At 39.6% G+C, this 26,951-nt stretch overlaps 1 protein-coding gene across 3 annotated transcripts in view; it reads left to right on the forward strand.

Moving 5' to 3' along the window:
• The window catches only part of LOC132972636 (protein diaphanous homolog 3-like), a 167,446-nt gene that overhangs the window by 59,127 nt on the left and 81,368 nt on the right, over positions 1-26,951 (forward strand). For all 3 annotated transcript variants that reach the window (XM_061035619.1, XM_061035634.1, XM_061035628.1), the window contains 5 exons: positions 13,878-13,973; positions 16,260-16,354; positions 19,535-19,636; positions 22,753-22,992; positions 26,241-26,370. In XM_061035619.1, the coding sequence (XP_060891602.1) occupies positions 13,878-13,973; positions 16,260-16,354; positions 19,535-19,636; positions 22,753-22,992; positions 26,241-26,370 (663 nt within the window). The remainder of the gene's footprint in view (positions 1-13,877; positions 13,974-16,259; positions 16,355-19,534; positions 19,637-22,752; positions 22,993-26,240; positions 26,371-26,951) is intronic.

The following is a 26,951-nucleotide window of genomic DNA, read 5'->3' on the forward strand; positions in this document are numbered from 1 at the left end:
ATGACAGGGGACAAAAAAGGAAAGTTTTTCCTCTGTTAGAAGTTCCTCATGTGACACACAGTTTTGTGTGACACATGTCCACATTAACGCATATGCTCATATCTTGCTCTAATGTTGTGCTAGGAATGTCTTCATACTTTTACTCATCACAGTTTTTATTATTACCATTTTACTAGCTATGTTTTTAATTCAAACTTCTTAAATGTAGCGTTAAAGCTTTGGCTCAACAGTCCCCCTCTATCCAAACACCTTAAACACTACCCACAAACACAAACCACACACTGCTCACAGGTATCACTCTCTTCGCTGTAAGAAGGATGTGTTAAAGTTGTGCAATGTTCTTCGAGCACTAGTTCTAAAGTTCAGATATGGAGTTGTTATGAGACAGAAGTCGTTCAGGCAGCTTCCAGGTACTATATGAAAAAGCGAGAGGTTAACTAAAGTTAATCAGTAGATCCACAGGCTAAAGTTATCTCATTGTGTTTAATAACCACAGATTATAAATCAAGTACAGCTAATGATATGGCAGTGTCAACCCCTGAACTCTAAGCTTAAAGATGTTCCCCAGACATCTGAAGGCTTTAATTGCTGTCTTTGTGGTTTCTGTCCTCTATGCTGATGGATAAAGACTGTGAGGGTAGAGAGCTGCTTCTCAGAGCTTCATCGAGGAACTTCAAAAAAAGAGAGAGGAGTGAAAGGGGAATAAGCTGCAGCACTTTTGTAATTCATTGTCACATATTGTCTGTTGACCTGTATAGTGAGTTAAAGTGAACTTCACCGCAGAAATCTGCATTTTTATTGAGATCGCTCAACTTTTAAGAATGCACACATACCAACTGGGATTTGTGCTCAGTATTATGGAAGTTTTTTTTTTTCCTTAGTTGAACCACATGAGGACTTAGGAGGTGGAATTGATTCTAAAAGAAGATATTGTGGCACACAGGAAGTAACTTGATCTGACTGTTTTACATATTCAAAGTTTTACATATACAAAGTGTGTAGATTGTCTTTTCTTTCCTAAATACTTCTCAAAATGTACAGTCAGACTTCTCATTGAAGCTGTTCAAATCCCCCTTTTCTGCACATCACAAGTGAAACTCACACGTTTATCCTCAGATCACTGCTGCGAATGTGGGTGAAAACAAATGACACTTGTGTTACAAATGTGACAGACAAGATCTTCACTGACAGAAAGTCAGTATGTTATGCATGCAATGGGAGCATCTAATCTGTTTAATATAATGCGCTGTTTAAGTGAGAGAACTCGGGCTTTGACCTGTGATGCCTGGTGCCATTGTGAGACTGTCATCATTGACTATTGATGTCCTTGGTGACTCAAATTACGCATCACTGCTATTTCCATAAACTGACAGCTCTTGAGATGTTGTCATTCTCTGTGATAACGAGAAAGCTGCGACCCTGATATGTTTCCTCTTTTGACAAGTCTGGTTTTTGAAAGTTCAACATTTAGACTTTTTTCCTTTCATGCATGAAACATCTCCGTACTTGCATTGTAACTTCATTCTTTATCCAGTGCAGTGGTTTCTGTTGTCTCTGCTTGCAATTTATTTCTGGAAATAATACTCGCTTTAAACATCACTAACTAGCTTTTTTTTATCGTTCTCTTGTTTGTGCTGTCTCTGTTTCTCTTCAATTCTCCCTCTGCTTGTTCTTGTCTCTATTTTTGCTAATTCTACTTGACTGCATGACCTGCCTTCACGCTGGGCTGAAACAGAAACCAAAGGTTAGTATTATTTTTCTTTCACTTGTTAATTGTTTTATTTTCTTTCTTTTAATAGTACTATTTTTAGTTGTTACAGACTTCAAGATGTTACTGTAATTAAATGTATCATGAAAATGTGCATGTCTCTTATAAAAACTCTTCAAAGATTGACTCTCAAAGGTTTTAAGTTTAAACACATATCCCTGAATGCAAGTACACACTGTTATCCAATCAGGATGTTGCAATCCCTTTTAGTAAGCAAGTTATGGACATAAAGTTATAGATTTTATGAGCATATTGTCGAGTGCAAATGCCAACAAACAACGATTGAAACAGCTGCTCTCCATCTTTAGTAATCGCTAGGGCCTTAAAAATCCTAAATCTAAATGTAATTGATTAAGAGAAAATACTCAACATTAACAGACACATGGTTATCAATTCATTATAAGAGAGTCAAAACCCCTGTCCATGCAGAAAAAAATGTACCCTCTCAGTCGGCTGCACTATCAAACTGGAGCAACGTTCTAGATCATTAAAAACTGTTTCAAACTAGCATGTTGGTACAGTAGCGTATGGATTAACAGCATTCTTTATTTTCCCTTTCTCCTTTTATTCAGCATTATGCTCTTTCCTTTATTGGTGATTTTGTATGTGTTGAGATTGTGAAATATGCAAGAACTTCTGAATTATGAATGCTTAACTAAATAGGTGATTGTATTTTTGGCCTTTGTGCTCTTAGAGTTAAAATGTCATCTGTTAAAGAGCTCCACCGCAGTTTCTTCAATCTGATCATCTTCCTTTTTAATGAACTTTTTGAAAAGGTTATGCCATAGCCTTAAAACAAAGACCACAGGAAGAACTTCTGAAACTAAGAAAACTAGTGTTTTTCTGTGTGTTTATTCTGAAGTCACACCTTAACAATGGGTGCAACAAGGAGAAGAGTCCTTAGGGAATATTTATAGTATATAAAGTTCAGTTTCTTAAAGCTCATCTGCTCAGACTTAAAGTTTATGGCTGTACGACTCCTGGTCCATCCTCCTCCTGTTCATCAATGTAGGCCATGGTTCATATATCGCCATAGCAACCTTTGCCACTTGAAGTTATTGTGTGACATGTTGAGGTTTAAGTTCTTTAAGAGGTTGTCCCCTTTTTTATTAATGTAGAGTTTAATAGTATACCAGTTAGATTCTCGTAAGTGCTTATGTTGGACACTAACTGATAAATAATGGATATGATATTATGACACATTAATAACGTGATAAATAATTGATCTATTGACTGATTGATGCCTGACTGAGACTGTGCTGTGGTTTCATATTTTGGATCAATGTTTGATTCTCATTGGATTTTATAAATAGAAGTACTTCAGACTCTTGAAATGGTGTGACCACTTTTATTAAAATGAACTGTAACGGAAGAGAACAATCCTTAGATTAAACAGAACATACATACTGAGAGATGGTTTATGATCCTGAAATATGTTATCATATTAGACTCACCATGTAGCTAAATATTCCCATCCTCAAGTGTTCTTTGCAATGGTCTCACCTTGTTATGTAGTAACTTTTGGTAAAATCATAGGACTAATTATTTCTTTGAAATCCATACATTGGAATCTCTTGAACAAAAAAAAAATATTTTAGAGATAGACACCACTGCTCTTTACTCAGCCTTTCCTCTTATTGGAACAGAGAAAAAGGAAAAAGACAGAAACAAACAGGCAAACGCAGTGAGTGGACGCCCAGAGAGAATGCCGACAGCTCTCAGAAATGTCTGCACGCCTGTGATTTCACAGATAGCCCCTGGAGAAGCTCTTTAGATGATCAGTGTCAATAGATGAAGATAAAACATGTACCGGTATATCGGGCTATCCTGTGGGTGTAAGGAAGAAGAGAGGCCGAAAAATCACAGAGTGTTTTAGAGACACTGGCAGGTGGGAATTGAGGGATGTGTCAAACCTTGTTCCCCTTTTAACATACAACTGAAGTCGTATTCAGTGTTTATTCAGTTCTACCAGAAGTAAGGTTACCTTCTGTATATCCAATGTTCAGGGACACCAGTAGAGTGTTGCCTCTCTCCTTTTCTGCCTTGTTTTTTCTTGAATAGAAAAAGATATAAAGAATACTGCTCCCTTTTGAAATGGAGTTGATGATGATAATCCGTTTTCTATAGTAACATGATGAGCAATAAGGGAAAAATATTTGGTGTATTTCATGCTTACACATTGTCACATCCTTAAACTCAGGGTTATACTAGAGTAATACTTTATGTGAATGTTAAAGGGTGTTAGTGGGGAGTTTAAATATTTAATTCCTCTTTAAAAGGCTCAACAATAGGTGCATCATGCAGCACCCTTTACCCAGACCCCTACATTTGAATAACAGAACTCCCCCATGTCTAAACTCATCGGCCCTTTAAGTATTGATGCAGTTTTGTAAATATGCTTTTTAAACCCTTAGCTAATGTATAGATGGATATAATTGTATTCCTTGCAATATGCATTCCCACCAATTGTTTTTGTTTTCAGTACAAGCAAATGACTTGTCTTGTCCAACCTACATGTTGCTAGATTGTTATATTTGGTTATACTTGCCTTCCTGGTCAAAGTAGATAGATCTTAATTGACATCTCAAATGAACCAGCTCTTTCTTTCCACCTGTGTCTGTGTATCAGGAGAGGGCAGAGATAGATTCCTGGCCGAAGTGTTGAAAAATGAGCAACAGTATGAAGAGAGCTGCCCTTTCTTGGGGCTTTCTTTTTCTGCTAATAAATAACACTCAATTAGACCGAACCCTCAAAGATCACAAAATCAGTTTGCCATTTCTCTCTAGGATACCGGCATCTGCTAATAACCTGCCTCTACTCCAGAGCCACAGCACTGCAATTTGAAAGACAGAAAAAAAAGCTAAAATGAAAGGGTGTAGGAGAGCTCAGGTGTTAAAATTGAGTAATGCTAATTTTATTGGCTGTCTTTTCCGTTTTGTTGTGTCTTCTGCTCAAGAGACATTGGATTTTCAAAACAAAATCTACATAGTTTGTTTACCTTTATTTCTTAATATTTATTTTAACAGCAAAAAGAGACCTGGAAGAACTCTACCTTTTAATGTAATTTTACTCACTAAGTCATCTAGAAGTCTTTGGAATAACTTCCAAACACGATGTGAAGTAACTTGATGTGCATTCAAATAAATGAATAACTAAAACTCAATATAAATAACAATATGTTTTATAAACACAAGAAAAACAGGTTACACTTGGCTAATTATCTCTGCCTGCTGATTCAGTTCAGGAGTTAAAGGCTAAGCCAATGGAAAACACCATGGGCAAGTGCTGCAGTTAAAAAAATGTAAAAACCTGTAGAGCGCTCTACACTTACAGTATTCATCATATTCAGTCAGTAACATTACAGTGATGGGCTTCCTCATCTACTGCTGTGCACTAATTACAGTGAAAATGTTAGCAGTCATTACAAAGCAGTTGTAGCACATGGCTTGGTGAGTGGTGAGCGATGCAGAAGCTGGGTTGTTCCATTGTTTGCTTTTAATCTGTAGACCAGTTATTAAATGTATTTATGTGCTGGGTATGCAGAGAAATTGCATTCCTTTGATCTATGCAAACATTATAATCACAATCTTGCCTTAAGCCGATTGCTTGTAATAATTTTTCCGTTGCCCTAATTGGGGCACTGTGTAATTTTGAAAATACAGTACAGGTTAATAACTTATTAAAACTCTTAATTAATGGATTTTGACTTTGACAACCAATTTGTCATTGTACATTTATTTTGATTCAGCGTTAGGAATCCCACACAACTATGATTAAGTTTTAATTGAATTTTAATGAATTGTTCAAAGTGAGGGCAAATCTCTAACAAGATGCTTCTGGAGTGTGTCCCCCTTTGCAATTGCATGACGGCCTCATTCTAAGTGGTTATCAGGCCCTTCAGATCAATGTAGCCTGTCAAAGAGAAAGTCAAAGAAAGACACTGCTGGCATGCTGTAAGAGATAATTAGACACCCCATTTCCATGGGATTGTCATGGCATAAGAAGCATGTGTGTGGGTTTTGTTTGTGCAAACACATTTGGAGGACTACTTAATGGAAAAAGAGTGCTTTGTAAGGGGCAAAGCTTGTATATGATCAAGATAGGGCTATGATGTGGAGGGACAGACCACAGTCAGAGATGACTGCTTGTAGTGACCTGTCATAGTGGGATTGATGTGACACATTAGACAGTCATGATCATTCAGACCCATGCTTCATCTCTATGATTCTCCCTTCAGTAAGCTTCACACTGCCTCTAATTTGGATCCTCTTAACATATCCATACAGTGACTGCTAATCGGCCCCTCGGATGCAAGGTGGGTGTATTCCTTAGAAAAGCAAAGGCTTTTGAGCTCCTCTGTGCAGTAAATTTGTTAAGCTTTGAATTACAATGATACAATAGGAGCTGAAGAGGTTTGTTGACACCATCAAAGTGGATTTCTAAAGGGATCGAGGACTAGAGGAGGAGGGGATAAAAGTTGGTAGGTGGTCATTTTGTAAAAGAAAATGCCTACAGGACGCTAAAAATAAAAAAAAGTGTGTCATACTTAATGAACCCAGTTTTTGACGCTTTGAGTAAGCCCATAGTTTAACCTTAATTTTATTTTGGATAGGTATGGGAAACAAGTAAAATGGATTATATAGTTCGCTTCAGAAGTGTGTGGAGTCCAGTTGTGAGCATAGCAGACAGAATTAGCACCTTAAGTGACTTCAAAAGCTTTAAATATAGTTTGTTTTGAACAGCTCAGTACATCTGAGGATAGCAGCAGGATGTCCATCTATTGCCGTGTAGTAGTTAACATTGCTTTCCACCGGCATATGTGTTCAGTTAAAATGGACTTTTTTTCCTGTGTGTGTGTGTGTCTGTCTCTCTCTCTCTCTCTCGCTCTCTCTCTCACACTCGCCGCAGTTGCTCTCCTCTTTTCTGCTTTTCTCGCACTCTCTATGCTGTTGCTGTGACATTTTGAAGAACACCATTAGTTCTATAATGACTTTTCATGTGGCTGCAGAAAATTTGTGCCATTACAAGAGCTCTCATCAAATGCATAATCATTAAAGGCTCTTTTCATTGTGTTTGAAAGGGAAGGTCTGGATACGTAGTACACACAACAAATGGCTTTTTTTCCCCTCTTCTCTTTGTTATAGTGTCCAAGCTACTATTCATACACTTTTTCAAATCTCATAGTGCTACCTCATTCTGGTGTGAGATGGTTGATATGTTACAATAACACTGGCTCATGAGCACCCTACTTGAACAAAAACAATCACCATCTTTTCTATCACCTGGCTCTTCGACTTTGTCTTGAAGTGCCACGTTTTCAACAAAAAAAACACACACGAGGACCTCACCAGTGCTTTCCCTCCCTGCCTCCCTTTTACTTTTTCTGTGTAGTAAACCTTTTTATTTTTCTTGCTCTCTTTTCCACCTCCATTGTTTTCTCCTGTCTTTCCTATGCCTCAGTTTCTCAAGCATCAGCACCTCAATTTATTCCCAATTTATGTTTTTATGTTCTCATATCACCAGAGTAATGGGTTGGCTCGTTAAAAGCATATTTGCTTTCGCGACTTTATTTTTTTCTGCTGTAATTTTTCATCCGCATGTGTAGGATTGTGTATGTACGAGGAGGAGAAGGAGGAGGAGGAGGTTATGGTGGTGGTGGTGGTGGTGGTGATGAAGGGGGTGGGTGCAGACATGTCTGCAACATCACAGAGAGGAAAACAGAAAAATGGCAAATGACTTCAGAGATGAACGATTTGGGCTGCCATCAATCCATTGAATGACTTTGGAAATGTTAGGTTGGGCTTAACAACTGTTCAGATCGGTGCTGTCACGTAGTGAAATGAAATGAAGATAATAACGCTTCATACCTGATATGACAGAGTAGTCAGAAAATACTCATTTAAAAACACACACATACACACACATTCAAAGATAGGTAGAGGCCTTTGGTAGGACTGTAAGAGGCCTTTAGAGGGCACTACTCCACTGAGAATAGAGCTACTGGTAAATACACCCCTACAGGCCAGCACATACTGATTAACTGAAGCCCATAATCAATTATGAATCGTTTGATGTAGTGTCTATAATTTCAGTACAGATTCATCTATATATTTTCAAAGAATACGCTTGCATAGTCTTTGTGCGGTAGGGCATGTCAGTTTCTTCCTGAAGAGTGTTTGACTGGTATGTTGGAAACACTGATGCTCATGCAGGGACATTTTTAATGGTTTGCATTTAGAAAGGATTCATGGTAAAGAAGGAAAATAGGGGGAATGGAGAGGAGAGAGAAGCCTAATGAAGTCTGTTAATTTGCTGCTATCAGAATGAAAGTCTCAGACTAATTATGGCCCTGGGTCATCTAGTCTGGATCACAGAGAGAGGTGGCCCTGCATGGTTCACTTTGATTAGCTCACTCACAACACAGCTCCTCACTTCATTACTCTGATCTCCCACTCTCTCTCTCTCTGTCTCACACTTGTCGGTGGGGGTTGTGAGTCGCAGCGTACGTGTGCAAACAGACCAGTCAAGGCGTCATGTCGGTTTAAGTCAGGATGGTCGAGTGTGAAAAGGTGAGGGTAAGGTGCGTACCTTCAAAGAATCTGCCCGTTGATGCTCTGGTTGTCTCCAGTGCTTCCTGTCAGGCTGTTGAGGACTTAGCTGGATTCAAACCAAACAGTGAGTCAACAGTCAAAGCGTGCGGCTGGTTTGACTGTTCGTCTCCCCTCTGTTGACTATAGAGTTGACAGATGTGTCGGAATGGTGGATTTGTTCACTTGCTGCAGACAGCCCCCCTCCTGTGCATCAGATGTCTCATAGTGGATTTTGCTTGAGGCAATGGTCTGTCTGTTTCATATATGTGTGCAACTTGAATTAGGACCTCTGAATTATCCCTGCTACAGAATCGTCCCCTAATGGTAGGGATTTAAACTTTACCTGCATGACTGCCTTGATTGGCCATTGGAAACACCGCAGTGATTTAATTACCCTTTGGCAGCTGCCCTCTCAACTTTCCCTCCCTCGCTGTGCGCTGAAGTATCTGCTTTCTGAGGGTGGGGAGAGACGAAAGTATCACTCCAACATCCCATAAATAATGAAGTCTCATCAAGAGTAGTCAGTTTGGGTATGTGATACCTCTGAATCCAATGGTAAATAAGCGCACACCTACATTGTATATCCCTTGCTGTTCTCATTCACACTGCTGTCAGTAGTTTACCTCCCTTGGGTATATGTTTGTTTGTTTTCTCACGTTAGTGTTAGTATTCTCTCTCTCTCTCTGTGTGTGTGTGTGTGTGTGTGTGTGTGTGTGTGTGTGTGTGTGTGTGTGTGTGTGTGTGTGTGTGTGTGTGTGTGTGTGTGTGTGTGTGTGTGTGTGTGTGTGTGTGTGTGTGTGTGTGTGTGTGTGTGTGTGTGTGTGTGTGTGTGTGTGTGTGTGTGTGTGTGTGTGTGTGTGTGTGTGTGTGTGTGTGTGTGTGTGTGTGAATAAAGGGCTAGAACTGTGTGTGTGCTTAAAAAAAAAAAGAGGGCAGTTCCAGTAAGGCATTTTTTGTGATTAGAAATCTATCCTGATAAGATGAAGTGCTGGTGAGTGAAGAGGAGGAGGAGGAGATTTTGTGTGTGTGTGTGTGTGTGTGTGTGTGTGTGTGTGTGTGTGTGTGTGTGTGTGTGTGTGTGTGTGTGTGTGTGTGTGTGTGTGTGTGTGTGTGTGTGTGTGTGTGTGTGTGTGTGTGTGTGTGTGTGTGTGTGTGTGTGTGTGTGTAATTGTGAGTGTGTGTGTGTGTGTGTGTCGATTTGAGGTGTTACTTGCCTGTCTCTGAGGCCTGCCTGTCATGTAGAGCATCAGTCATGCTCTTTCGCAGCACTTTTATTTCATCCACCATTCCCTTTAGTGCTTTGACGGCGCAATCCACTGATACTGCCTTGTGGGAAGTGCCGCTGTTTGAGAGGCGTGTGTGTGTGCGCAGAGTTACACATTGTCATATTTTTGTCTAGTGCCTTTTAAACTGTGGCAGAGATTGGATCAAAACCGTTCAGAAGTATTATTACAAGTGAGAACAGTGTTGCATCCTGAAACTAAACATTGTCTTCTTCTGGGGAAAAGAAATAAACTTTTACATTCTGTTGTACTCAAGACTTCCCTATTATGTTCCATTCAAAGAAGAGAGTGTCACAAATTGACATATTTAGTATTTTGGTATCCCCCAAATAATCTACAATACTGCTTAAGAGAAAATTGATTCTTTTTCCTCTATTTCGCCTACTTATCTCTTCACCTACTTTGTCCAAAGTTCCACCATCAGCTTGACTTGCCTCCATTGAGAGGCCTGTAAGTGCTCAAATGTAAGACAGCTAGTTGTGTGTGTGTGTGTGTGTGTGTGTGTGTGTGTGTGTGTGTGTGTGTGTGTGTGTGTGTGTGACAGAGCACAGTAGCGAAAGCCTTTCAGCTCAGGCAACTCATTGTTGCTGTCTGTCTCTAATGCACTGAAATCTCTTGTTTTGTGACAGCGCCCAGCTTCCCTTTTTCGTGGTATCTGATCTCGGCTTCTGATGTTAACTCAGGTTTAAATCAATAGCTTTGTTTGCGATGTACTTGTTCCTTTTGGACTCTTCAATATCTACACCTGTGAGTCTCTATACTCACAGAGCTTTATTTTCAATAATGTTTCATCTTTAACACGTCAAATGTTGGCAAATATACAAAACCATATGAGAGATCATACCTGTCTGCTACTGCTGTGCCCCCACCTTGCCTCTTTCCTCCACTTTCTGGACCTGTGATGTCATGCAGACTCCCCACTGCTCTGCACTCACAAGTTTATCCTTATCGCCTCTACTTCCTGGGCGATAGCGCGATCTGATAACTACAACAGTCGCCGCTGCCTCTGATTGATTAACCAGTGACCTCTGACCCCCTGTGGGGCATTTTAATTGGCTCATGTATAATGAGCAGGCTTCCCCGAATAAGAGATGTTTTAGGGCCAGAGAGGATGAGGGGGTGATGCTGGAAGGGAGCAATCTAATTAGCTGATTTAACCGATAACACCTGAGGCAGCCCAGAGAGAGAGAGAGAGAGAGTGTGAGTACGTGTGTTGGTGCATCCGCTATATGATTCCTATCTTATCACCATCTCTTGTATGCTAGAGATGGATGCAGCCCTTGCAGTATTTCATGAGGATGATTCATGGATTATGTGACCCAGCCAAGTATGTTTATATGCACTGAAACAAGGTGGTTAATACTCTGGTAGCGTGCGTGTGTGTTTGAGAGAGAGTTGGGCTGCGTTGGCGTAATAAATGAGATTATGTGCGGCTATAAGTTATGATGAGTAGATCAATACAACATCTCAATGCAATAGGCTGGAGGCTTTAAGGGACGACTCTCTCTGTATTGCATTCAAATACCTTATGACATCAGATTGAAGAGCCCATTAGAAGAGGTACTTCAGTTCTTTACTCTGGTTTTTAAGATGATTATTGAAATATTTCTTTTATTTATTGATTTCATTCTTTCCTTACAATTGAACATGGTGGATTTATACTGTTCATATGCACTGAATATATTCATGGAGACAATCTGTGCGAAGGAAACTACTTGCATTATGACTTGTTAAGCATGTTTACACAAGTATTATATTGGCAGATGTGATTTCTCCTTAACAATTTGAACAGTATTATATATTTAATGTACCCTCTTGAACTTTAATTTGTCTGTTAACAAACATTTAAGTTAGAAAATAGATTTTTAACCTTCTATGACATAATCACATAAACAGTATAATCTTCATTGCTGTTTTTTTTTTGTTTTGTTATTTTTTTGTCCGTTTCTCCCAACTTTCCCAAACCAAAACCACAAATATTTTTCATTTTGGTGACATTGACATTTATTTAAAGGGATACTTCACCTGTTGAAACATGAATCTGTATTGACATTGGGTCATATATGTGGTAGAAATGTGAAATAAATTTTGAAGTTGGTGCCTTCTTGGCCGAGAAAAGGCAGAAGGCCACTCCCACTAAGATCCTCGATTTCATAATCAGAATCAGAAATACTTTATTAATCCCAGAGGGAAATTCGATCGGTACAGTTTCATACAATATAGCAGTAGAAATATAGTAATAAAAACATTTACAGACATATTTACTTCAACACATGAGGCCATTTCCTCAACTGATTCTGAAATTTCTTCCAGAATTGATCTTGGAAATTACTGGCAGAAAACAGACTCTATGTCTGTGTCCATAGGCAAACAGTGAGAGCACCGACACTACCAGTCCGCCCCAGCTCGAGCCGGCCCGGGCTCCTCGTCTTCACAGCCGCCGACAGGCAGGCCTTATGTCTCGGCTGCTGAGCTGGCAGCGGCCGGCGGCGGCTAGCAATATAGCCGCGAGAAGGTTGCTGCCGATAGGCCGCTCTTGTGTTGCGGCGGCCAGCGACGGCCCCGCCGGCTAGCGGCGGCTAGCGGCCACAGCAACCAAGTCACAAGACCGGCCTGTTGGCAGCAGCCTTCTCGCCGCTATATTTATATTTTTTCGCCATTATCAGCTTTCTCCATAGAGCCTGTTAGCATAGCTTCCAAGCAATATGGCGGACGTTAACTTTCGATTCTGGGAGTTCCCACCCACTGATATGTGATTGGTCTGTAGCTTCAGTGGTTGAAAATATGAGGAACTAGCGTTGTAGTTTCACACCGCTAACCGCAACAGCGTCCAGTGTTCCAGTGTATGACGATATTTCCGTCACTGGAAGCTCCTTTTCAGAACTTTCCAGTCTCGGGGAAATGAGGGCTGGATGCACGACCATTCAAAAATACTACCAGGTTTCTAATGATACAATGCTTAATGCAAATGGGTGAAGTATCCCTTTAAGTAATATTATTAAATCTTTATGGTAAACAAAATGATTTTGCTTTAATCTATACCAAGACTGAAAATACAGTATTTATGTGTGTGTATTGTATATTTCAATGTTTTTAATTTAGTTAAATAAGATTTAAATGCAAAGGTCATTGGTTTTCTATTTCCTTTTCTACGTTCAAGTCTCCTTACTGTATGTGTTCAGCATGCATTCCTGTGAAAGTTCTTATCTCGTTATTTTCTCTCCTCTTCTTCCATGGTCCACATTACCCATCATTCTCCTTGTCTATCCTTTCCATTTTCCTCTCTCTCTCTCTCTCGCACAATGAAAGACTGTGAGGAGAGTGTACCGACAGAGGAGCCACGTAAGTCCAAGCATAGCTCAGTGTGTGGCTGTGTTTGTGCATTCCTTTGTGTGGTGGACGGAACTGTGCAGTTGATGTGCATCCTTGTGGACATGCCAACAGTTTTTTGCTGGAGCTCCCAGCACACCTTCTCACTTTTTAATGAGAAACAGGACCCACGAAAGAAGACCAAGAACATGTTAAAAAGGAGAAATACCTTTCCAGTCTCTCCTCTCCTCTCCTCTCCTCTCCTCTATAATTACAGCACCAGACAATTACCCAGCATACTCTTGGGATGCACATTTTGTTCTCTTAATCTGGTGTCTTAAATAATTAAAACCAACCATGAACTCCTCTTTGTGAGCGTGGCTCAAGAGGGCTGTGTATTTGTGTGTGTGTGTGTATACATACATGTCTCAGTATTGGTTTTCTTGTTTGCAATCCTGATCTCATGATGCCTTTTCAATCTAGCAACAGCACTATCACAATCCCACCTACCTGACAGACAACTGACTTACCTTCACCTATAACCTGATTATTTTGGCTCACGCATACCTTTCTTTGTCAGTGGTATGATCTTAACACTTCCCCATAATCCTGTTTCTCCATGCTTCTCGAGCAGCATAACATTCAACCTTTCCTGACTTTTATTGGTCATAAAAAAACAACAACCAAAATCATGTTTTGTGGAAATCTCAAAATCAGTTCAGTATAAGAACAGTATATGAACAATTTTGCTGTTACTTTCTTCCTTTTTGCTGTACTTGGACACTGTAAATTGATGTAAATCTCATAATCTCACTGTATCTGAATTTGTGCGTATGATACATATGTCAGCAACGTAGTAAGTGTCTACTTCAGGCTACATTTTCTGTTTGTGTCTTGATATTAATCCTGTGTTTCTATCTTCATCAGCCAAAAAGGAAGAGGAGGATCAGGAGGATAAGAAATCCATAAAGAAGAGAATTAAAGAGCTCAAGGTGCTCGATCCAAAGATTGCACAGAATCTATGTAAGTATTTGTTTCCTCTCATCCCACTCCTCCTCCAAAGGACTGGATTTATACACCCGCATACATCTTGATGTCACGCTGTTGCATTCCCAGCTGCTCACTCTAGACATTGTACTCACTTTTACACTTCATCTCACTAAAGTCAGCTCTAGATTCCTTTTTTATGTTCTTTTGACTTTATAAAGTGGCCCCCATTGGGAACTTTGGTAGGGAATGTGTTAGCAATTAAAGCAAGTCAACACATGAGTTGTGAATGTGGCTTCCTGTGACTTGTGTTTTTACACACAAATACAGCTAAGTAATAATGTTAGGCACTCGTTTAGGAGAGTGGAAACAGGAGGTAAATGCTTCTATGTATGTTCACATTAATCTGTCCGCCTGTGGGGCTTGGGTCCTTTCTCTCTCTCTCTCTCTCTCTCTCTCTCTCTCTCACTCTTACTCTCTCACACACACACACACATTTTCACACGCATGCTTGGTTTTAAAACGACCGTTTTAAAAGCACCCGGCAGTAATCAGGATCCAGCTGATCTCTTAAGCGCTCCCAGATCTTAGCACCTCATTGGCTTATATCAAGGGGAGCCGTGACCTTTGTTTCATGTATTAAAAGAAAATGAGACTAATCAGCCCAGTAACAGTGATAAATCACGCAGCGGAAATGATACAGCGAGGAGCAAGGAGAGAGAGAGAAAAAACAGAGCAGGTGGTTTATGTTTTCTACCATAGGAGGCGAAGAGTCTTAAAGCTTTGATTGAGGTTGAAATTTAGTGAGACAGAGTTTTTTGTCCTGCTGCTTGATTGATAAAGTCACTATTAAGATGCAGCCAAATGTATTCCACATAATGTGAGCTATAATCTGTTAGGTTTCAATTTAATTATAAAAAGATCACCACATTTTAACAGGAGTTTGAACAGGAACAAATACGAGTGAGCCGGTTAGACCTCTGTTAAATTTATAAAGGTTTCTTTTTTCAGCTGTGCAGCTTTTTATCATTTGTTAAAGAGAGCCAGTGCTGGCTCTTCTGTACATTTAGCATATTTGATGTCTTTAAGTATTTTTAGTACTATCCACTCACACATTTAAAACTCGAGGATATTAAACGATGCTCATTTCAACTCCGTTTTTTTCAAATCATCTTTTATTTTCTAGCCTGGCAACACACTTTTTTAACTGTAAGGGTTTTTATGATGATCCTGATGGCCTGACTAATGACTTATCCTGACAAGGCATTTGCCATTCAGTCCCCGGTGATTCTACTCGTTTTAAGGATCTCACTCTTGCTAAACCAGTGTAATTTTTCAAATCGATGTTTCAGGAAAAACAGTTTTCTGTTTGGCTGACTTTGTATTTGTATTTCCCTTCGGTTCCATCTTCATGTCCTTCACTTGTCCTTGGGCGGTTTTTCTGTAATTCATTATTCTTATATTTAACACATTTTCCCTCTTAGAATAGAATATAATAAAATGCTGTTACATTTATTGCACAATACTTTACTGTCATTGCACATATGTACTGTACAATGAAATGTTCTGTGCTTCTCTAAATCAAAAGAGAAAACACATTCAGCCACACACACACACACACACACACACACACACATCTTTAAAGAAATAATAATAAAGTTATAAGCAGAGGTGGATAAAAATAAGTTTGAATATATTCTGGTTCATACAGTACAGTCTACATTGTTACTGGACCTAGTGTTTTATTCAAGACAGCAGTAACCCAATCTAAGACATACCCGAGACAAGACCAAGACATTTAGGGATCGAGACCAAGGCAGGGCGAGACGAGACAAGACTATAAATATCAATGAAAAATCTTCATCTTCTGTGCAGGAGGCATGTCACTTTTCGACCGTAACAACTGGAATGTTACAGCTGGAAAAAATCTAACTATGAATACATAAAAGTTATATGTCATTTTAAAAAGGGGTGTTTTCCTTCTTATCACAGTATTGACATTGAAAAAATAGCTGATCAGTGGTGGTCTTGACGGGTCTTGAATAAAAATCCAGAGTCCGCCCAGTCTGAGACCGAGACAAGACCGAGTAAGATTCCTAGACGAGGTCGAGGATGAGACCTTGAATATGTGTTCTCAAGACTGGTCTTGAGACCAAGACCGAGCTCAAATACTACAACTAACTGAATCTTTGTATAGTAACTGCACTCTACTGGGATAGAAAAAAAAATGGCACAATATTGGTTTGAATTGACAGTGGTCATCAGTGAATCTTGTTTTTTTTAATCAACAGCATTTGTTGCATCTCCTTTGTGTCTTTGCAGCTATCTTCCTGGGTTCCTTCCGTATGCCTTATCAGGAAATCCGTCGGATGATTGTGGAGGTGGACGAGGGGCAACTCACAGAACCTATGATTCAGGTAGGGCACAAAGTTATAAAAATGTTAAGAACTTTGGTAACGATCTGACTTTACAAATTACTTTCTTGGACTAACCACCTTTAACTCAAACTCAGCGGTGAACTTCCATGCTCTTGTATTGAAACTTTATATTGTAAACAACTGATTATGCAGTGTACAACTTTTTATCTTGAGGCTGGATGTATATTTTTAGCGCTAACATTCTCCTGCTCAGATGGTCAGTTCAAACTTTTTCTATGGTCTTGATTAGTTGTCGGTCCTGAATCTGCCTGTTGCCTGAGGCGGCAGAATCGGACATCTGTAAAGCCTATAGTACAACAGATGTTGAAGCAGTTGTTAAGCACAGGAAATCTGATTTAAAAAAAAAAAATTATAAGTGCTGAGCTGGTTGTATAGCAGCCTGTTTTTTCCTGCTTTTCCTTCTTTTGTAACTGCTTTAAAACTTTAGGACCTCTCTGTGCCATACACCCACTTCTTGGATAAATGCCTGATATTAAAGACAAACTTTGTGAAACAAAAAGTGTCAGTCTTCCAGTCAGAACATCAAGATACAAATCAAAAGGCCAGATGTGCAGATGGGTTTGTGTCTGACAGATCCTGTCAGTCTGTCTTTCTTTGTGTACTCTCTGTTGTTGTTTTTGGTTGTCATTTTCTCCTTTTTAGTTTTAAATAAGCCTGTTCCATATTGACTCATTTTAGCTCTGATCCAATGATCTTAAACTGCTACTTCTTGACCAATATAGTTTTTTATTTAATGGTCCCATATTATGCTTTTTCTGGTTTTATATGCCCTTTAGTGTGTTTTCCAGTGTCCTGTGCATGTTTAGGCACATCTATGTGCAAAAATTCAAAGTCCGTGGAAACGCGGCTTCTCCTACGTCCTCCTGTTAGCTGTAGCATTAGCCGCATGTAACGCTCGGTTCTAGCCCCCCTCGAAAAAAAAAATTGTCAGTCCGACGTCATTGTCAGTGTGAGATCACTGATCTAAGCCCATTGGCTCGTTGTGGCAAGCCCAGCAGCTCATGTTGAAATTTCCGAGACATATGCTGAGCAACTGACCAATAACAACAGAGCGTATCGGCAGACCAATCAGAGCAGACTTGGCCCACGTGGGGTCTAGCAGTGGGGGCTCAGCAGAGCGTAGCTGACGGACTCAGAGCGTAGAGGGAGCAAGGAGGAGCAGTACATGAAAACAGAATCTTTTTTCGGACTTTAGCTATTGTGAACGTACAAAAGTAGGTGGGGGGGGGGTCTGCTCCACAAACTGAGCTAAACAAGCAACCCAAGAAGGTTTTATTTCTTTATTTCAGAGAAAGGACGGTGGACAGAGTAGGAAATGACATGCGGTAAAGGAGACAAAGGTCTGATTCGAACCCAGGCAGCCCGCTTCGAGGAGTACAGCCTCCGTACATGGGGCACATCCATGCACTATCCACTGGGGCCCCAATATACACCATTTTTAACACAAACCTGTGTCATTATTAGTGGTGCATCTGATCCCAGTTGATCGGTGACCCATCCCCGTTATTTGGCCCGCATGTGATCCACAGATTGATGAAAGATTTATCATTATTGTGATGAATACACTTATTGCAAATAAATGTATTCATATTTGTATCAAACCGTGTTGTTGTTTGGTAACACATGTGCTGCAAGAGTAGCCGATGATGCACACACATCCTAAATGAACAGTATGTGTATGTTGTGTGTTTGACATTGTCAAAGCTTAAACAAAAAAAATTGATTGTATCGTCCTTTTGGTTATTTTAACTGTACACTTAACTCTCAGTATAGATATTTTGGCCAATCATTTATTGTAATTTATTCTTCTATTTTGCCTCAGTGCAGCTGATTTATGTACGTCGGCTCCACTGCCCTTCTACCCTCTGTCTCAAGCTCAGGCCTGGTAACAGTCAGAAAAAATGGTCAGCTGACCTCAGGTTACTTACAGGAGTTGAGGAAAGATAAGGTCAGCGCTGAAGGAAGTTACAAACAAACCATGAAACTTTAAATTCATTTCTGAAGGACACAGGTAACAAGTGCGTGGACACTAGGATAAGTAATTGTGCTCTCGTTTGTCCTTGTATGTCCTTGTACAGTATGTACATCAGCAGCTGTATTTCCACAAGCTGTAGGCCACAAGCTGTAGGCCTTGAACAATTTTCACTAAAAGCCTTTAGTGAAAATTGTTCAAGCCAAATGTACAAGACTATTATATAAGGTTGTCCCCAAATATGTCATAGGTTTATAGCTTAGAGTCTCTGTAGCAAATCTCCAGGAAGTGCAGAAGTACATTAAAGGATTTTAGATTATCTGTAATTAATCAATGAGGGTGTGGGTAAGCAGTGTTAAAACAAATAAACACAAACAAACTTTGTCTATGGATGTACATTTTTAACTGTTCCTTTGATCGATAATTGTTAATTACAATGCTCAAATAATTAATAGTCATTAAAGCACATTCCATTACATTGCATCAATAAAAACTAATGTAATGGAAGCAATATTTGTTCTTACTCTAGGCATCGGGGACAGATTTCCAACCCAATTTAAATGCATTAGACCGACATATTTACCACACAGTAGCAGTATTTGTTGAGATGGCTGTTAGATTCAAATGAAAAGGCAATGCAATCACAGTGGCTTTAATTATTTTACATTTATCCCTCTTGGCTGTTTAAATAATCTAATCACTTTTTCACTTTCAATTGTCTACATACATATGTAGCCCTTAGGTTGTCTAAGTCTATGTTTGATAATAAACATTTTATGGCAAGTTACAGAATATTATTTTTTACTGAAGCTCAGCATCATCGCTGAAACTGAAACCAAAACACACAGCAAATAAAACAGCAGTAGGTTAGATTAGAGTCCGAGTCCTGAGGCTCATTCGGAATGAAATTCACACAAAAACACAAAATCTCTCCTGAGGCGTGGACCGTGGGAAACCATATTACAGTTTGAACCCAGATACAGCCAATCCACCTGCTGCAAACTTTGTGAATGGTGGAGCACACAGAGTACAATTAATGAAGAGAGTCAGGCACCAATACACTGCTAGCACACTGAATACATGCTTTGATGAATACACACCGTTCCCTTTTCTCTGCTCGGATTCCGTCCATGCTGCTCTTAACTTCTTTTCTTTCTTCTCTCTCTCTCTCTCTCTCTTCATTGTAGAACCTTGTGAAGCACCTACCAGAGCAGGAGCAGCTCAATGCCTTGGCCAAGTATAAAAATGAGTACGCAAACTTGTCAGAGCCCGAGCAGTTTGGGGTTGTGGTGAGTACACACACACACACACACACACACACACACACTCACAATTACACATACAACTCAAAAACTCTTGTGTATTAAGTATTGACTAAGATAAAATTGGGTGTGCTGTGTATAAAATAACATAATGACGCACATAGTTCTATAAAGCTGGTCTGTTACTATTTACATATCCCTCCCTTTCTTTCACTCTCCTTTAAAGACGCACATTCAACACAAACACACGGGACACTTAAATATGAATATTTCCTAATCCTGATCTTTTTTAGAATTCTATCTTTCTAACAGCCTGTCTTAACAGCATGCAACGGGAGCAAGCATGGATGACAAAATCTGCCTGACTGTATTGTTTCCTATTGAGTGTCCTGACAGCCTGCGAGTGACGCAATGCACAGCAGCGCATCGTTTTTACCCCAATGCTACTTTTCTATCTCTCTATCTGTCGCTCGTGTACCAACAAAACGAGAAAGGAGGGGGGCTCTACAAGGCATTGGCACGCATTATTTTTCTGCTTAACAGAGCTTGTTAGCTTGTTTTACAAAGTGGAGACAATGGTGCATTAATAATATCCATATCCTTGTTGAAATGTCGCACTTTGACATATGTGAACACCGCAGAAAAACTTAATTCCACAAGCTCTTTATTGTCGAGCCTCTGAGCGTTGTAATTTAAGTGTATAGCTCATCAATACAAAGCCCCACTCTTTTGTTTGTCTACCTTCGATTCAAAAGCACAGTATGTTATAATGTTCACTGAAATTGACAGAGCAGAGAATTAACGGATGCAGTGTGGACATTTAGCGTGCAGGATGCAATGTCCAACGCTTGCATGCTGTTAGGACACAGTGTAATCCTTAAGAGGAAAAGCAGGACACCTGTGGTCCACAGGCTGTGGACTGCACTTTACAGTCTATGGGACTGCAACACTAATTTATGCACATTAGAGCTCCAAGGCTCCCTTATTATTTCAGGATCGTTTTCAATAAGACTTTTCAAAGGTTTGAGGAGTGCAACACTTTTTGGATTATTTTTTAGTTTCTGCTTAGTTAGGAAGCTTCTGACAAAATCATATAATAATCTCAGGCCTTTGCCCCATGCACCTACCTGTTTCGATCCCACCCATGCAGGAGATTCTTATCACTGGTTGAAAATGCAGTGACTGAGCGGTTGATTGGGGGGAGAGATAAAATATAACGCATGCTCAGCTGTTGTGTATAGTTCATCAGGGAGGAATACAACAAAGAACAGCCTGCTTATATAATGTTGTTTCACTGCTGTGTGTGCGTGGGCCCAAGGATGCCTGTGTGCTTTCACCTTTCAGAAAAGCTCTGGTTCAAAGGGAATTTTTAATTCACCAATGTGCAAACACATGCGTTTTTCATGTCCGCCACTCTTACACTTGATTTGAACTACCTTGTGAGTGGTAGTGTGTAGTAGTAGTAGTGTATTCTAATGATTAGTCGTGATAGCATTTTAAAATGAAATAACAACAAGAGGGTCATATAATCATTTAACACTTCTTTGTGCAGCTACATGAATAAGTTAATGTTTCCTCGCATCAGGAAGTCAAAAGGCAGGAGCAGCTTTTCCCTTTCCTACAGAGTATTAATTTCTGTAATGTGTTTCCACTAAAGTCAGCTCTTTACAGTACAGTAGCTGTAAATTGTTTTTGACGCTCCACAATCTATTACAAGTAGCCAACATAATTACCCACACAAATCTTTTTTTCATGTAAATGGACTATAATAGATAGAATTAGAGAAATCCAGGATATACGTGTATCAGCAGGCCCATTGTCTTTGCTGTCCCTCCTGCTACTGTATGTTGGGACTTGTCCTCTTTTTTTTTTTAATACTGCCTTATATCATCATCATTATTATTAAGTATTAAACTTGTAATATTAAAATGTGATATAATGCCTGTTGTCTGGGGAGAACCCCGAAAGACAGTTGAGCACACACTCTGTGGAAGTCGCGTTTGAAAAGAGATTTTGTGAGAGTTCAAGTTTTTGTGGAGCCAGGACTCAAAATGTTTGTGAATGGTGCAATGTGAACAGTTTTAAATCTATCATTATTTGTTGTCATGTGTGGCGGTCTCTCACATTTTCAATATTTTTGAGCCAGAATTTAAGAATCCCACATTTATCAGATGCTCTCTATGGTGGTTATAGATAAACCTCTTCACATGTTCACTATGCATGTACCCTTGTATATTTCTTTCTTCTTCCTCTGATATATATATATATCCCTCTTTCAACAACAATATCAATTTCACATAATTTACAACATCTATGGGCTTAATTTCAGTATTATGTTTGGTTCTTGTACACCTTAATACTTTCTAATTTCATCCAATTCTTCTCATGCCCATTTTATCCCTCTCCTTTTCTCTGGTACAAAAACACCCAGAACACACACACACACACACACACACACACACACACACACACACACACACACACACACACACACACACACACACACACACACACACACACACACACCTACACACAAGCGCACTCACTCACTCACTCACTCACTCACTCACTGAAATAGTCATTTGATAACATTACAGTAGCTATAATTAAACCCTTGATGGAGGACATCAAACTGCACAGCCAGCTGTTGTGTGAAACAGACAATTGGAACCTGCGCCCCTCCCCGCCACCCTGCACACGTACACAATCACTGTTGTGGCCAAGCCCTGGGCCCAGTGCAATATTTTCCAATTTTCTCTAATTGTGTGAGAGTGGTAATCCAAGGCAGCCTATTGTATATTCCACCCCCTCCACTCTTTGCCCTATATGGACACTAACTCCGCAATTAACTTACCAGACCTGGGTCCCAAATCAAATCACTGCCAGCATCTATTACTACTGCCTAGCAACACTTTTACAGTGTTGGTTGCATAAATGTCTTTTAAATTAGATGGGCTGAATGTGTGTGCAAAAAGTGCCATTCTAGTAATTATAAGTACAACTATGTTCTCTGACTTTGTTTGTACTCTTTGACATCATTTTCTTACTCTTGCTTTTCTTATCGCCCACTTAATCCTTTTGCATCATTCTCTTTTTCTCCTTCATGCAACCTTGCTCTCTCCGTTTCTGTTCTCCTCTCCCAGATGAGCTGCGTGAAGCGGCTGCGTCCTCGCCTCAGCCACATCCTCTTTCGGCTGCAGTTTGAGGAGCAGGTAAACAACCTACGTCCAGACATCCTGGCCGTAAACGCTGCCTGTGACGAGGTCAGGAAGAGCCGATCCTTCGGCCGCTTGCTGGAGCTGGTGCTTCTGCTCGGGAATTACATGAACGCGGGCTCTCGGAACGCCCAGTCATATGGTTTTGACCTCAGTTCACTCTGCAAGGTAAGGGTTCAAATGCTGAGCTTACCATCAACCGTTTACATACAAAAAGTAGTCTAGTATCCCCACAGTGGAAATGATTTAACAAAGTTTAAGCAAATACGCTTAGCTCAGCCAGCTGTGATAGCAGCTTCACAAAATATACCAGCCACAGCATTAAATCAGATAGAATTGAGACCAGATACAAAACAAACACAATATTTTAGGGTTTCTGAAATAGAGCTGCGTGATTCTAGTAATGCCATTCACTGCAGTTCCTGATTGCAAGTAGTCAACACATCATTTGTAAAAAGGCTGGATGCATTAGGCTTATATTGTGCTTCCATTTAGTGCTATACAGTAAGTACAAACCCTGTCCCAAATACAATCAACCAATCACACCATCTTATCAGAGTTTATAAGGGCATATTGGATGACTTTGGAAGAGACTCAGTTTTCAGAAGGAAGTTGTGTGCACACACATGTAAATGTTGTGTGTGCATGCCTGTCTCTGTGTGTTGTAGTCTCAGTGGTGGATGGCTTCATATTTCATAGCAGTGTTAGTTATTTGAATGTCATTATGGGGTTGCTATTTGATGTCACATCTGCTGAGCCCTATCAGAGAAGGGATCTGAAGTGACTTCTGTGATTAGACATTTTGTTTGAAACTATTTCATTTGATTGAACACTATCAGCCACACAAGACAAGTTTTTTTTTTTTCTCTCTATCTGCTGGCCTCTATCAAAGCAGCCAAACCCACGGAGCACTTTATTCTATTTCTCCTGCTCGGAATAGATAACTGAGGCCATAGCTAGCACCCCTTTAAAAGTTTTCACACACCACAGCACTAAAGGCACAGCACATATCTATACCTTTGAATTTCAATTGCATGACAACAGAAAAGTAGGTTTTCCTTGATGATAGCGATGCTCAGAACAGAGTGTAATCCCTGAGTAGGAGACTGCGACGGTTACGTTACAGCTGTTAGCACACTCGCTGCATTTTCCACAGTAACAACCACGGCAGCCATTTATCACTGCCACCTCCCTGCCCTGTTAGACATGGGTGCTTATGTTGATATACACCATAAACACCAGGGTATGTGCCTACACAAACATGGATTTGCACATACCGGTACATGATGGATTACTTTCATTAACATGACAATAACATAATCAATTAATAAACATCTTTGTAGGAGTGCATTGTGTGTTTCGTACATTTGTAATGCCTCTTCAAGTGTTTCTGCTGCTCCATGCTTGTGTGATGAGGAGCAAAGGTGTGAGTCGATGTCAGATGCAGGATATACACAGGAAGACATCACCTTCGTGCCTGCCCCCCTGAGTTTGACAGCTTAATTCCATGGCACACTCCACAGCACAGGAAAATTGCACCCAGCCTGACTGAAAAAGCAAAATGTTTACATTGTCAACTATGATTATCATCCATCTAAATTCAAAGAGGGGCCTTTTGTGAGCAAGCACTTGAAGCTTTTGAAAAAATAGGAAAACAGAAATGAAGAGAGAGATGAGAATGTTTGATTAGAGTTGATAATACAAACATGATTAAACCCAGCGGGGCTGAGTACACTGCTGTCTACCAATAGATCACCTAGAGAGATACATAGCAACGCACTCCACAGGAGGGATGTTTGGCAGGGGTACTGAGAGACATCTTGGAATTAGACTGTAAAAGAGCTATGATGGAAATTTATCAGAGAAATTGAAAAATGTTTGTGTGTGGTGGGAGGGAGAGAGAGAGGCACAAAGCACAGAAAAGGTCATCACATTGTGAATTTGAGTCTGCTTTATGAGTGCGAGGCTTGAAATCCTCTATAGGGCTTTCAAAACTGAAAATGTATTAAGCTACTGAATGGCCTTACAATAGCTGAATGAAGGACATTTTTCTTTGTCACGTTTCATCCAGCAGATGTGGTTATAAAAAAAAAACAGTTTTTAAGTCTCTACTGAAGCAACAAAAGTCCAATTGATTGTCCGATTGATTTCTCCAATATACATGTGTTTTTTGCAAATCATTTTCCTTGTATACCCATTTTAGAAAAAAAGCCAAAAAGGAGAAATCTGTTTTCTAGATTTTTGGTATAATAATGGCACTTCTTTTTATATTTTTCAATGTAAGTCACGTCAATGTAATGTCATACCTTCATGAAAATATTGTATGAAGCAGTGACATCATTTATCTATCGAGCGACAAGACATCAGCCTGCTACAAAACAAAAGAGCCACAGACTTTTAACAACAACCTACATTAGTTTCCTGCTAGTTGTCTTGCTTCTCCATTTCTACTTCATGGGTCTATCTACTGAAGATATGTTTAAACTGATGTCTCGCTTGTCTTAATTGTCCAAGATGATTTAAAGACGCCAGCTACATGTATGACTGTGACTCGTGGTCAAAGGAGCGGCTGAACGTGTACATACTGTAACTTCCGCATAGTGTTATAGAAAATCGCTGCTAAGCCCCCATATATTGTGTTATGGAAATCCTTTTATTTTGTAGGAGTCATATTGTGAAATGTATAACCACACAGGTTCAGTTACAAACAACAACACACTGAGAAGTGAACACAGTGACTTATAAAAACATCTTTCACTGATCTCATTCACAAAGTAATACTTTTACCACAAAACGAAAAGAAAAAAACAATGAAACCAATCATGATATGATTCTCAGTTCATATTGCCCACAGCTACTGCTCACATCAGTTTGCAGTCTAAATTGCATGTTAGCATCTCTGCAATTGTCTCCCCAGTCTGTTCAGAGGTGTGATTCCTACTCTTCACTACAACTTTACAACTCAATGATATTTAGGCCAAATGTTTTTGTATTTACTTTGTTTTTATTCTCCAAGGTTTGCTACAAAAGCAACCCTCACCAGAGATTACTCAACAATGCCAGTTTTCTTCCTTTAAATAATACAAAAGGCTACATGCAGTACATTAAAAAGATAGTGACCTCACTTTTGACTACAAAAAAAGGTGTCTAAAGTAAGCTGATTATGATGAAATGTACATACATTTCTAAAAAATTGTGTCCCCTTTTCTGTGAAAGGGAGATCACTGACTATACAAAAAAAATGAATAAAATCGATACTTATAAGATCAGTGACATTGAAATTAGCCATCACCCTCTTTCAAATCTGTTCACTAATAGTTTGAATCTAAAGGCTCTGAAAGAAAATGAATCATTTACTGTCCTAAGTCCTATGTGTGTGTATATTTAAGCTTGTGTGTATTTGTGTTTGTCTACAGCTAAAGGACACTAAGTCAGCGGACCAAAAGACCACATTACTCCACTTCCTGGCTCAAGTGTGTGAGGAAGAATTTCCAGAGGTGATCAAGTTTGTTGAAGACCTGGAGCATGTGGACCGAGCTAGCAGAGGTAATTTATATATATATATATTCTATATTCAAACACAAGCATACAATGAGTCTCATAAAACCAAACCTGAATCTGCTCTTAAAGGACACAAAAGAATTGTTGTTTAGTGGGAACTATTTACTCAACATCCATTATCTTTCCCCCTTTAAACATTTAAGGATCCCCTTTTAATTATCAAGTAACAGCAACTTCTCTACTTGATTATTCTAATTCCTAATCTACCTCCCACTCTCTCCGAGACAATATATCAGCATGATTATTTCTGTGTTTTGGAAGTTTTGAAGTTCTTACGCTCTCCGATTGCACAATTTCCTCCAATACCCTTCAAATCAACATCCCTTGCGGTGTTTACCGGCAGGGCTTTGCCAACTGGGCTTCTGAATTCATAATGATTAATAAAACTTGTTGGACTTTTCTTTTTAAACAAACAAACTAGAGAGCTTATTTTTCCACTTGGTTTTGCGGCTCTACGTGACAGTCGGTGTGAAACTCAAAAAGAGTCAGGCTGTTTAGCTCTGAGTTACATGAGAAAGGCCTTTAATGTCATCTTTCAACAGTTCAAAGTGTTTCTCGAGCAACTG

The sequence above is a fragment of the Labrus mixtus genome, chromosome 1 (assembly GCF_963584025.1).
Source record: "Labrus mixtus chromosome 1, fLabMix1.1, whole genome shotgun sequence".
Lineage (NCBI taxonomy): Eukaryota > Metazoa > Chordata > Actinopteri > Labriformes > Labridae > Labrus > Labrus mixtus.